Consider the following 13,924-nt stretch of genomic DNA (forward strand, 5'->3'; position numbering starts at 1 on the left):
AAATCGCTACTCTGAAAGTGTCGTTCTTTTGTAAACAAAAGCTGCGCGTCTGCTCAAAAGTGAAAATAACTGATACTGAAAGCCACCATGCCTTAATTAATTGCATCTCAAAACGCGGCACTTCTGGGTGACGAAAATTGCATTGAATTGCGTGACAGAAGTCACCTGTGTTAAAATCGATCATTAACTATGATCTCGATATAACGAACATTTTAGTCGTTTCCCCTCAAATTCGTTATATCGAGGTTTTCGATATAACGAACCCTCGATTTAACGAACAAATTTGGCCGGTCCCCAGCGACTTCGTTAAATCGAGGTTCTACTGTACAAAGAAGTTCGTAGAATAATATATATCAAAATACAAAGAAATCTCTACTGATGCATGTGGTTGCTAAGTTACACATGGAATCGCGCTCTTCGGATTGGCTGTTTGCAATCTCGTGTTTAGACTAATGAATATGCCTCCCCCAGACTCGATTATTTTCCTGAACAATCGCAGGGTGTGCCATCGTTTGAAAGAGTCGCTAATATAAGAGCGTATTCAGCAACACCGAAGCAGCGTCTAACCTTCTTTCGCAAAGCTCTTTGACAGCCATGAAATCCGCCATTCATGTGATCATTGCCACCGTGTTCTTTAGCTTCTTCGTCTCATCGGGTAAGTAAATTAGCAAGATAACATAGCCATGCACTCGAAATTACAAATATCTAAGCGAACTTGAACATGCATGGTCTTTTGATTAGCGATAGCGCTGGGCGAGACTTATTTATTTAACTAGCTGGGTTTGTTGTAAGCAATTTTCGCGTTTTGGGTTTTAATCTCAAGTCAAGAGCCTGGAGGAAAGGCTGAAGCAGACTATTATCCTTTTAGTTGCTCGAAACAAGTCGCCTCGATAGATAAGTGTTTTGTTCTATTTTTCAGTCCCCTACCGAAGCCCAACAGGAAATGATTCCTATATTCACGGAATTTTGCCGTGTATCCACCTAAGGAAATTTCATCGTGCTTTTGATATCTTTAGTGCCCGAAGAAATATATGTTTATTGCATCCCTTCGCAAACAATGTTTCCCTGTAAAAGTTGTAATTTACATCGATCCACAGAAGGCTATGGAAAAGCACTGTGCACTGTTAGTTAACAAGTGCTTGGTCGAAGAAGTTCCCCTATGCTTTAAAGACTATTTCCTGTTACGCTGCCAGAGCGACAACCAACACGTTTTTAACAGATGCACTAGATCGTCAATCACTGACATTATACTTCCCAAATTTCATTTAGATGTCGCTAAAAAGTCTTTTTATTATCATGGTGCATGCACATTTAATAGCCTTCCAACGAACATAAAGATTTTGCCACCTAAGGAACGTTTCAAGGCTATCTCCGATTTTTTTTCTTAGGTTATTTTTTAGAACATTTTCAATTCGATATCCAATTTTTATGAGAACGCTATTACCTTTTTAAGCTTTTTTAATTTTTTAAACATTTCAGCGTATCTTTTAAAGTAGTTAGTTTTTATAGATATATATTATTTATACATGCTCCTTTTATTTTACGTTATACAGGGCCCCCGTTGATACCAGTCCTGCGACTGAAGGGGTCACCCTGTTTAAATATCGATTATTATTCTTATTCTTATTACTATTATCATTATTATTATTATTCACCAGATCAAATCCTCGGCTTTATCAACTTTATTATAGGGAGTTTCAGCAGTCGCAAAGGCAACTAGAATTTCCCAGCCCAGAAAAAAAGGTTTCCTAATAGCTGTTTACGCGCTTTATACGGCTTGTCTGCCATCACCTGGGTGAAACAACCACAGTTTCGCCTTTGCAACCTTTATCGTTCACAGCCATGTATCATTGTTTTGTTCGCGATTGAACTGGATTGAATGTGCTCTTTAAGTATCGATACATCTTCAGCCTCAAGGATAGTTCTCGACAAAGGGTTATAATTTGTATTCGTGTTGTGTTTGTAAAGACTTGAAAATGTACTTCAAAATATTTATGTTTCCTCTTTAAAAGGATACACATTTGATCATGATTGCTACAGTTAATGAAAAAGTTACGAGTTATTTCACCGTCAGTCGGGGTCTGCATGTTCTAGCCCCGGCCCTAGATAGAATTGTCAGCGAATAATAATTGTGCATTAATTGTGAAGCGAGGCACGTCTCAGTGTTAATTAAGAATTAAATGTAAGGATCTCCTTTAAGGCCGGGCTCGTTCTGCCAGCACCTTTAATTAATAAGTTATGGACTGCGTTAGGACAAGCATCGAGTGATTAAATGAGTTACTGGTTTACCGAACAAAATGACCGTGGCGGTCATTTTGTTCGTCCGTACTACTTAGCATTTTTTAAAACTGCCTCTTAAAAGTAAACATAAGTAATTATTAAAATATCACAGGTGGCATAAAATATATCAAAAAGGAAACATTGTGTTGGAAGACACTGATTTCTTCTACTTCCAAGGCTGCTGTCGGTTATTCAACGTAACTGATAGCGAAAAATAAAACCATCACTTGAACTGAACTGTGTTAAGAATTCGTCATCTGCTGGTGAAAACGCTCACAGATGCAAATTATCATCAGACGGTGACAGCGGGAAAGGCGACATTGTTAAAAATCGATTCCAATGTCTAAAATAAATAAAAACTGAAAACAAAGTTTGCGACTTTGTTATAAGACGAATAAACATTTGAAAATGACTCAGAACGGTGAATCTGCCTTTCTAACACCTGGCAACCAAGTGGAAGCGTGACAAATACGAACTGTACAATATTGCGGGCGATAGCATCAGCTGTTTTCTATTTTTTTAAATTTTTTTGTTCCATTTAATTCAAACTACCTGTTATTAAATTTCCTGCTTTCCTATTGGTTCTTTTCTTGTCTGTTATAAGCGCATAGCGGGCAGCTGTCCTTATTTGCCTGACAATTTTGTTCTAATCATCAAATATGAAGAGCACTTGCAATTGCCAGTAAAAATATCACTACTAACTCAACTAAGTAATACACAAGATAAGTAAGATAAGTTCATGAAAGTTTGCTTAATTATCTTTAGTAGTTTCGAAGTGAGTTCCTTCGTTTCGACATGCTCTGAATGAAATGTAATAGCCAAAACAAACACAAAGGTGTTACTGACTAGGGCTCTTTAATTGGAAAGAAATGGGTTGAAGAGATGCAGACAGGAAAGGAGACATAAGATTGTGGCTGATCTATATCATTGAAGCTTTATATATTCACCTGTTGCTGGCAATTTTCATTATCTACGGGTATATCACGAACTCACAATTAAGGTGACCACCTCCCACTGGGCTTGATAGCGCAGTTGGTAAAGCAATACACCGGTATATGGGTTCCGATCCCACCAGGCTCTATTTTAGCAACTGTTTAAGTTGCGTACATAACTGGAATGACCTCTCGTGTCTGTAAAGCAAGACTGATTTTTTAAGGTGTTTGAAACACGAAGTGACGAAATGGCACTACAACAATTGAGTAGCCTAAATAGCGCTCCGGTTGGCCTAAAGTAGGCGCTCCGCGAATAAATAAATAAATAAAAACAGCGCTCCGGTTAGCCTAAATACACTGAGTCGACACTGTCGCAGAGGGAAACTCTCAATAACAAGGGCTGCAGTCACTGACATCAACGTTGACTTTTACTCATGGTGCCATTTCGTCATTTCACCATTTCATGTTTTTAACCATCCTCGATGATCTAGGAGCAGTTAATCGTGTCGCGAGGACAAAAAATCGGCGCGTGAATGTTTTCACAAAAGTTTACAAGGACGTGCAAAAGAGGGAAGTTTACAAGGACTAGCCCGTGTACATCCGCCCCCCTCCCCTCAAAAAGTCCGGGAAGAAGGACTTTCTCTCCGATTGTTTGAGGGGAAGGTGCGGATGAACACAGGCTAACAAGGACGTGCGAAAGAGGGGAGTTTACAAGGATGTGCGAGAGACCCCCTCCTTCGCGCGTCCTTGTAAAACCTTTCTCCAGCGAATTTTTATCCTCGCGCTTGATTAACTCCTGGTCTCAATGGGGTTAATCGTTAACCGTAAAACGGGCCAAAAAATTGGAAGATTTAAACCGTTAGCCGAAAAATAATTGGCAGATTTTAACTCTTAGCCGAAAAAATATTAACCTCACATTTATTTTAACCTTTTAAGGTTGATATTCTAGTAACTTTTTTAAAAAAAAGTTACTTAAGAGATTATGTCAAGATCTCTTGTCAAGACCTGTGGTTTGTTTGTTTGGGGAAAAGCCGGGAGACTTGGTAGTAACTATATATATTAGAATTCTAATAATAATAATAATACCTTTTTCCACCCCGGGAAGGTCCTAAGACCTTAAATATGCTTTACGATAATCAAAATAAATTTTTAACTTTTTAAACGATGAATGATGATGGTGGTGGTAATTAATATCTAAGATTTCTTTTAACCGCTCCTGATTTTCTTTTGTGCAGTGATGAGCCTGGAATGCTATAAATGCAACAGCCCAACAAGCTGGGATGAATGCAGACAGGAGAAGAAAGCCTGTCCAGGTGTCCTCGATCGCTGCATTAAAGCCTACGTCAAATATGGTGACACCGAAAGCTTTCAAAAGTACTGCGGTATAGAGGCACAGTGCAATAAAAATATCAACCCAACTTGCAGACTTGCCAAAGCAGTCGGAGCTAGCGAGTGTACAGTCGACTGCTGCGAGGGTGACCTGTGTAACGCTGGCTCAACCGCCGGGATCAGCGGTATGGTGATGATGGCATGCGCAGTGGTGGTACTGGTTTTCTTGAAGGCTTAATAAAGACTTGCTAGCATGTCAAAGTCTTTGTAGCAACGAACTGTAGTAATTAGAGAAAACTAAAAGTAATGATCATTATGGTGGTTTGTAACGTAACCAAATGGATTAAACTGACGGTTTTCGCAACATTGAATGGTATGCGTTTCTTTGATAAGAATCATTCCAAAATTTGCATCATTAAATTAATTTTCTGGTCGTTTTTTTGATGAATCACGGACGGTAATCCCCCCTTAACTTTTATTGAATATCTTGGTGGCGCTATAAAACAGTGTTTATATCACAAAAAAAACGACATAATTAAAATGCGTTTGCAGGTTCTCCTCAATGTTTAAGGTAACTCCTCTGAAATAAAAGTGACGATAGATTTTTGTTCAAACTTGGTCCACTGAATATTTGTCATATGATAACTTCAATTTTGAAATAAAAAAGGGGGTGACCATGCTCATTAAGGAGCAGTGAGGCATTGAAAATGCCCCATTTTGGCATTATTCAATGCTTATTATAAGAATGCATTCCCAGTAAATGTAAAATCTTTGTGAACCCAGACTCGTAAGAACACGCATTAAACTACAGTCAATACATTGTGTCGGACACAAATAAACATTTTAAGTTTGATTCAGGCAGAAAGCTAAATCCTTGATTAAAAATTTGAACCAAATTTCTTGACGGGGTTACCGACTGCAAAATAGAAAAGACCACAGTGTATCTGCTATTTTTCTTATTTATTCGATTTTCAGCAATAGAAATTAGATCAGTCTTTTCTCACGCAAAGCTTATGATTAGTTGATTACATTGACTGGAAAAAAAATTGGGGTGCCCGTGCTCGTTGGTGAGCTAGAGCCATTTTCAACTGACAGAGCTCAATATTCAGGCAAATCCGCCATGTTTTCAATATGCGCGTGCACGAGCGCGCGCGCTAATGACGCCATAAATTATGCGCAGTAAGGATTCGCAATGCAAATGTGAGGAATGACCTTAAAATGCTTGTTTACTTCGGAAGATAATTCGATACGGGAGGTAAAGAAAATGACAACAATTGACAGTTCTCGGTTTAATTTTGGAGGTTTTTCATTTATCATGCAGTTTATAAGATTCAAATCTTACACAAAGAGAATATCCCAGTTCACTTTTGTAGGCCTTAATCAGCATTGCCGCTATGATCACAAATAAAGAAGCCTCGACTGTGCTCTGTCCTGTTGTAAAGCACGCAGGAAGCGGTAGAGCACGATAGAAGTGTAGGTGAAATCACGAGACGTAGTCGAGAGTTTTTCCCTACTTCTTGAGTGCTCTACCACTTCCTAAGTGCTTTACAACAGAACAGAGCACAGTCGAAGCTTCTTTATTTGTTTCATGATAAAGAATCCGATAATTTCCCCACGCATTTGGCTGAATTTTCAAACCAAACTTTATTTTCCGAACGAGCAAAAGTGGCGTCAGCCATGCACTGTTCTCTGATATAGCACGCTAAAATAAGCCAATCAAAATTGTTGTTAGAATTGTTCAAGTAATTTGATTGGCTAACGAAGCGGCAGCTGTCAGTCACAAACTGGACTTCAGTTAAGTTTTCGGCCGTTTGAGTAATTTGAGCGGCTTTCGGGAGAGGAACGATGCCTTCAGAGTTCGCTTTTAAGCTAATTTTTAAATACGGACCTCAAGGCAGGTGAAGGTTTATAGTCCAGAGGAATCCGGCCGTATTGTGGCCCATGAAAACGTGCACTTTTACAGGGGAAATTACGAAACGCAGAGCTCAAAGCTTGCGGATGAAAATGCGAAATGCCGAGTTGAATTTGAAAGGAGCTACAGTTATTTGCAAGATTGCCCGAGCTAGCGTAAAAGTTAGAAAGGCTAAACGGCTCCCACTGGTTGTACTCCGAGCACAGAAGAGAACATCAGAGCAAGCTTTGTACTGACCACTCGTCGGTTCACTTCACTGAGATGACCGAAGAACGAGCGTTACTACACTGTATGTAAGTGTTGTTTGAGCAATTGAGCATTTTTACAAAAATAAAGCTTCTCATCATAAACAGAGACAATTCAATTGTTGTTTTCTGTCGTTGTTTTATTTCTTAAGTATAATTTCTGCCTTCGTAACAAATATAATGTCTTTTATCGAAGCACTGTTTTGGTTGAGAATTTGTTCATTTCGCTACATGTTTTGTCGGCGGAAATCTAGCACAACTTGTTATTTTAGTACACTTTTAACACTACTGTTGCTAACAATGGTCTCTGTGAGCCATATTTACTACAGACAAATAGCTCGTTTCCATTGCGTTTGTGTGAATCACAGGGGATGTTTAATTTGGGGCAAATTTGTCAAAATTCCGAAGCCAAAATTTGAAAACCAACTTACCGTCATCAACCCGTGCTCTGTTCTCTAATAAAGCACGCTCTTTCAGCCAATCAAAGCACGCGTTATATGGAAACTTTATTATAATCACTGAGGCTGCTCTGTGACAGCTGACAGCATCATCAGGCACAGCCGGGTGGTTAGGGCACCGGACTTGAAACCAGGAGGTCGCGGGTTCAAGTCCCGCTCTGACTACTTAGCTGGAGCTGTATCTCGACTCAACTCTTTAGTCATGCTTGTCTGCCTCCCGCTAGTTGGGATTTTTAAGCCTATTATGTTTAGTTGATGTATCTGTTTCTTTCAGTTCAAGTGATATGCCTGAGAACTAGCTAGGCTAAGCGCATTGACCACTATAAACAATAGCATTTGAACATTTTGAACATTTGAACAGACTGTACGGCGAAGGAGCGCTGCGGTACAAAGGGACTGGGGCCGGGTTATCTAGTCTTGTAAGAATCTCGATTAGTATAGTATATACCACACAAGTGAATAGTACTTTTTGCGCACGCTGATTGGCTAGCTCGGAGGTGATTAGCCAAGTACTATTCGCCTCCGAGCTAACTACTTTCACGTGATGGCACAATTCCTTCAAAGGAAATATCTTTTTTTTTTTTCGTTCCACACATTCAATTTATTTCAAAAGAAAAATAAGAATCCCGTCCAGAATAAGCGCTCTTTCTCCAATAAGCGCCTTGGACCGAATCATTATGTAACGGGTTTTCTTCAACGGAAATCCGATCTTTTTACAGATTCGACTCAGTCATATTCCGATCGAGTCTACGTCAGAAGTGAGCGCCAATTCAGTTGACATGCAGAAAATTTATCTGTTTATGATTGGTTAGAAGTATTTTATACCACATAAATTTCACTTGCTAATTTACAGATTTCCCTCAACACATGAGAGACCATTCTCCGTATGGAAACAGATAGTAAGTTCCGTTCTATTATCATACCGCCGACTACCAAGCTATGAAACCCATTAAGTTTCTCCTTATCATCTCATTGGTTTTCTTGTTTATTTTCTCAGGTAGGTGGTAAATACACTAGGACCGTAGCAACTTATTCGGACCGATAACAACAGCAACAATAACATCAATATCTTCTATATCCCAGTTCTGCTAGTTCGCTTTTATAAGCCTTTATCAGCTAAAGTCGGGACCAGTCGTTCAGGTAACCAGATTAGCGGGCCCGTACGTAACCAGTATAAAGCAAACCGCGGCACTTGCCTCAGTCATTCTTTTTTTTTTTCCGCTTTTGTTGGACTTCTTTTTAAAAAGGGAAGATAAAACACTGCTAAATACCTCACTCATAATTTTTTCTGGCTGCGGTCCTGGTCAGTCATTCTACACACCGTCGAACAGTTAATTTTTTAATCGGGTATAAATAATCTAGTTTCTACAGCAATAGCTTCAAAAGCTACGTTTGACTTGAAACTAAATGATTTCAAGCCCTGTTAATAAAATTGTTGGGAATTTAATATGGCGATACTCAACCACCCGTATAATTATTTACTTCAAACAACTGTCTTCCTAAGGCTGTTGTACCACCATGAAAGAAGCGGGACAATTTTTTCATCACTAAAATCAATTTGACTGGGCTCGTTGACATAATTATGGGAAAACGTAATATTTAGTACATTTTCGAGCTTTATATATAATTTTAGGTTAGTATTGCTTTAAGTAACTGCTTGCTGTTGTTCCCTCAAAGCATTCATTTATTCAACCAAATTTCTTAGCTAGCGTTCTGAATATATTTTGACATAAAAAGAAGAAAGAACAATAGGAAAATTGTCGTTCCCAATGTCTTGCTGTGTTTCAATCGCAGGACACGTTTTATTTTCCTTTTTCGTCGTAAAACGCAATCCGTTTATAACAACGTACGTTTGCTTAAATTAAAACGCGAAATTAATTCGTGCATAATTACGATCATTTTTCTGACACATAGTGAAACTCATCCGCGTAGTAATCGAAAACACTGTTCCATTGTATACCGTGCAGGGACACTCGCAAGAAAACGTATTAAAGAAGTTTCGTTGTATTAACCTTACGCTGAAAGCGGACTCCGGTCCGTAATGCGGGTGTCTATTCAGCTACGCTGCTTTGATGAGTCCAACTGATAAAACGGCTGTATGCATCTGTTGGGTTATAAAACTGCAAACATAATGAAGACAGTAACAATAAGACAATTGAGGGTTCTAACAAGGAGGTACTGGGTATAAATCTCATTTCCCAGCCAACAGTTTGGCTTAATCCCTTTTCCCAGCCTTTTTTTTTTTTTTACTCAAATCCCATCTCATTCACGATTTTTGTGTTTGTGATTCCCAGTCCCAGGGACCCAAATTTCATTTTCTAGTGAAAAATAGGCAAATCCCATTTTCCATTTTAACCCTTCTGGCCCCTAACGATTAGAAATCGAAACTAGCTGAATGGCGTTATTGCAGCCAGTAGTCATACAGCAAGATTTTGTAAACATCAGCTCTTACACTAGAAGCCTAGACAGCTAATACATTCATCGCAGGTCAGACTGCTAATTCAATATACCGGTAATCGTTCGCACACTCTTCTACTGGAGGGAAACGTTGTGAAACTGAATTATTTTGCTCATAAACATAACACAAGTATGTAATGTGTAGACTGTAATGGGTAGAAACGTACTCCGTAGACTGTTTTTCTTTTTATCTGTAGTGTAAGTTTAATTGTAATTGTTGTAACTGTTCGAGCAAATTAATAAAAATAAAATAAAAAAAAATAATAATAAACACAACACTGCTACACTGACCTGACTCGACATTGCCGTGTTATGTTCTTCAGTGCCCTTTCCTCGCTCTACCAATGCAGGGCGAAGTTGTTGGATAATTAATTCAAATGCTAATCCAGGACTTAAATTTAACCAACTACTGAATTTTTTTTTTCTTTTCAAACTTAAAATGGGTTATTCGCTCTAATTTAAGTTTCAATAAGTTTGGCGAGTATCGAGATCACTCAAATTAAAAAACTGAACCGTAAGAAAAACATTAATTAACAGAAGTCATATCTATAACTTGCAAAACGGAATTAAAAGTTGACGCTAAGTTACGATGGACTACTATCCCGTCTAGGAGGTGGAGGGAAAAATAGCAATCATCCGCTTGAATTCATGCCATCAATATTTTCCTGGACTCCCTGTCAACTACACTAACAAGCTGCAGCTTCGTAAGCCGTTTTGGGAATTGCAGATGTAATATATCAAACACGAGAGACGGTGTTTCATCGGGATATCCAAACACCGAGACGGGAGTTAAAAATACGACGTGTAGCGGAGTATTTTTGACGAAATTCGAGGTGTTTGGATAGCCGATGAAACACTGTCTTGAGTGTTTGATATATCTTCTTAATCGAAAGGAAAACTAAGAAGTAAACAGACGAGTAAAATCATCAAACTCTATGCTAATTAAGACTGGGTATCCAAACCTCCTTCACGGTTTTGATTTTCTTTGTTTTGACTTGATGAATTATTAATGAGTTTGAGAAAGACAGATATTTCTTCCAATCTGTAGCAAATCAGTACTTCCAGTTTTCACTCTGTTTCTGCTTCGTATGCTTATTTATTGCACGCCATTTCTCCATAGCAACAAGCCTCAAGTGCTACAAGTGCTACAGTGACACGTCTTGGAATCAATGCGACGATATCCGAGAGACAGTCACCTGTCCTGACGAACATGAAGAAGCGTGCTCTAAGGTGCTCTATAATCATGAGCTTCATGGCAGAAAAACTCACACAAAGTTCTGTGAGATGAAGTCACAGTGCACGAGTACAAGTAACCCCGTATGTAAAGCTGCCGAGTCTCATAACGCAGAGTGCGAGGTTCATTGTTGTACGCATGACCTGTGTAACGCTGGCTCAGCTACGGCGATCAGCGGGATCCTGCTGGTTGCATGCGCTGTGTTGTTGGTGGTATCTCTATCGCTGGAGGATGATTTCAATCCATCAATACACTAGAATAGGGAACTTGATGGAGGCTCGATTTAAATATTACTGTAACTCTTTTGAACTATTCAAATTTTCTTAGTTGCTTTGTTAATAAAGTACTAAATAGTTCCGATTTGTCATGCGAGTTGCAAGTGGCAAGTTGGAGTTACGATTTCGGCGTTTGAGACGAAAGTTCCCACGTGCACTTTTCTTCGCCCGAATTCAATTTCAATTTGTATTACTTTCTTCATAGAAGATGGAGACATTGGGCCACTCTAAATGTTGCTGCAGATACATGGAACTCCTTAGAAATTACGCTCAGAGAATCGCCAACAATAGCGGCATTTAAGGGTGGTCTTTCCAAAGCCGCACTTTAATTTGTAGTTTAATGTAGCAAGCATGATGCATAGTTTTTTTAACATTGTCTCCTTTTGTTCTTATCTATTAATACGTTTATATTTTTAGTTCTGCATAGTTAAATATTAGTTTAGATTAATCTCAATTGAGGACCCTTCTGTTAAGGACTCGGTGACGTAGGTCTCCTCAATTAAAGATTATTATTTATTATTATTATTATGATGATGATGATCATCATCATCGTCATCGTCATCGTCATCGTCATCGTCATCGTCATCATTACTAATACAAACGACAGTTTGGCAGGCCAGCCGCGCCCATGGTGGCTTGACTAACAGGGTTGCAATGTATTTCAGATTGGTGAGCTTCGCAGTGCACTGATTACCTTGTAAATGGTTATTGGCTTTACTCAAATGTATTCAAGTACAGCCATTCAATAGATAACATTGCGTGTGGCTCAAACTAAAAGTCGACCTCATGCACGAGGGTATGACGCATGCCACAGTTCTCAACTGTGCATCAATTCCTACTTTATTCAGACGATGTCCAGGTAATAGGCAACACTGATAAAGAGAGTTTGTGTCCCTCTAAAACTTTCTCCTTCTCGCTTCTCAACATTCCCTTAAACCTTATTGCATTTTGTAAAGTGTGATTAGTGGAATGGTGAAGTGGGCACTTCTTTGTTCCATCACTGGCTCACCTCTAAAATCTTTTCAAGAAAGTGCCTTCCCTGTTGTCTCAACTCGACTCAACAGACATGGTGTTGAACTTCATCAGGTCCTGTTTAAGACTACACCCTTTGTTTACACGTTACTTATGTACAAAAATATCTGACGTGTTTCTATAAATGAGCTCGAATTTGTCCCATACCTGATAAAGTATAACAGTCACTCCAGACGTGAAATCTCATGTTTCAAAACAATTTAAATCCTACGTATTTTGCTACAGACCTTACTTAGCTTGCCACAGCAAGATGGCGGATCGCAAAAAAAAACCAGTCTGTTTTCACAAGCATTAATTCATTACTGTCAAACCAAGTGAAGCGTACCCCTCAAGATTACATTAATGAATTGATTATTAGAATATGGAACCCACCAGTCGTTTCAGGAATGCAACAATGAATTGGTGTTTTGAATACGGAACCCGTTAGCCGTATTCTTGGAACGGGCGAGAGAGTTCAATATTCGAATAATCAATTCATTGTTGCATTCTTGAAACGACAAGCGGGTTCAGTATTCAAATAATCAATTCATTAATGTAATCTTGAGGGATACGCGTCACTTGGTTTGATTGTAAGTGTATGCAATTCAACCATACTTGATAGAGGGTAATGGTTGTGAAGCCCGGTAAACATCAAAGGAGCAAACAAAGATGCCAAGATTTATGTTGAGAGGTCCACGTCCGTGCACAGTCTTTTGTTTTGTGTTCACACACCGTGATGCATGAGTTACGTAATCAAAACATTAGTTACGTAATCGCAAACATATTGGTTAGTTCCTCGGTCAGTAGTAAACAACTATGTTGTTTTGTGCACGTTCAAGGCCGAAAAACAGAACAAAAACATACAGCACAGAACTTTGTCGAGTCTCATAACCATTGCTTTCTAGTAACTATGATTCAACCCAGTAGCCCTTTTAATTGCACGGTTGGCTTTATTCCTATTTGCATAACATTGTAATTCAACATGGATGCGACGCAATATTTAGGGCTGAAACTGCAAAATCGCCGGAAATTGCCTGACTATCGGCCTGTTCATGAAGCATGTAAGAAATTTGGAACAATTGTTTTTTTGTTTCATTGCGGAAAGAAAATATGTCTACCCTTGAGGGTAGACATATTTGAATTACGAATTGGCGCTTTAGAGTCATCGAAACATAAAAGAAAGAACACCCACGAATTCGGCTTTCTATCTGGAGTGTACAAGGTTTGAACCGGAACGGAAATTTCTTTGAAAATCACTGACCCCAACTAAACCAATTACTGATGACCACTTGTGGGGACAACTAATTACATTCCAAACTGTCAAAGTGTCAGTGATCACAACTTTTGATCTTCGACCAATCTTTATTGCCAACAGCGTGCTTTATTGGTTATGCATATACTGACCATACTGCTCAAAGATGTATTAGCGCGCAAACAGACTGCTCCCAAACTCTGAGAGTCTGATACCAAAGGTAAGTCTCATTTGATTCTCTCGAGTGTGATTCGGGGCCCGTTTCTCGAAAGCCCGCAATGTTTTCGGGCCCCGAAAAGCCATTTTTAGTAAATCGGTATTTAAAGACAGAGAGGTGTACACGCCTGAAATTTCTTGTATGAAGAGAACCTCTGCTCGTATTAAAAATATATGTATAAAACAGTTCTCTAGTCAAAAGGTCTGAGATTTTGCTACGGCTTTTCGGGTGGGAAAACTTTTTGGGACCATCGAGAAACGAACCCCTGGTCTTTTCAATGAAATTACGTAATATGTGCGATGCCAAGTTAAGCATATATTAG

The 13,924-nt window shown here is 39.0% G+C and overlaps 2 protein-coding genes across 2 annotated transcripts; both read left to right on the forward strand.

Moving 5' to 3' along the window:
- Positions 1-473: 473 nt before the first annotated feature.
- On the forward strand, positions 474-4,905 carry LOC149110389 (uncharacterized). Its single transcript, XM_089292845.1, has 2 exons — positions 474-655; positions 4,448-4,905. The coding sequence occupies exons 1-2, from the start codon at positions 595-597 to the stop codon at positions 4,777-4,779; spliced, it is 393 nt and encodes a 130-aa protein (XP_089148971.1). The 5' UTR covers positions 474-594; the 3' UTR covers positions 4,780-4,905.
- A 2,829-nt stretch (positions 4,906-7,734) lies between these two features.
- On the forward strand, positions 7,735-11,493 carry LOC110043176 (uncharacterized). The gene is made up of 2 exons (XM_020748609.2): positions 7,735-8,153; positions 10,734-11,493. The coding sequence occupies exons 1-2, from the start codon at positions 8,096-8,098 to the stop codon at positions 11,102-11,104; spliced, it is 429 nt and encodes a 142-aa protein (XP_020604268.1). The 5' UTR covers positions 7,735-8,095; the 3' UTR covers positions 11,105-11,493.
- Positions 11,494-13,924: the final 2,431 nt, after the last annotated feature.

Source organism: Orbicella faveolata, unplaced genomic scaffold (genome assembly GCF_042242905.1).
Source record: "Orbicella faveolata isolate gen_17 unplaced genomic scaffold, um_ofav_v1 contig_24, whole genome shotgun sequence".
Classification (NCBI taxonomy): domain Eukaryota; kingdom Metazoa; phylum Cnidaria; class Anthozoa; order Scleractinia; family Merulinidae; genus Orbicella; species Orbicella faveolata.

Coding starts and splice junctions, on each gene's coding strand:
- LOC149110389 (XM_089292845.1), top strand. CDS start 595: ATGAAATCCGCCATTCATGTGATCATTGCCACCGTGTTCTTTAGCTTC. Junction 656..4,447: donor TAGCTTCTTCGTCTCATCGG/GTAAGTAAATTA, acceptor TCTTTTGTGCAG/TGATGAGCCTGGAATGCTAT.
- LOC110043176 (XM_020748609.2), top strand. CDS start 8,096: ATGAAACCCATTAAGTTTCTCCTTATCATCTCATTGGTTTTCTTGTTT. Junction 8,154..10,733: donor TTTCTTGTTTATTTTCTCAG/GTAGGTGGTAAA, acceptor ATTTCTCCATAG/CAACAAGCCTCAAGTGCTAC.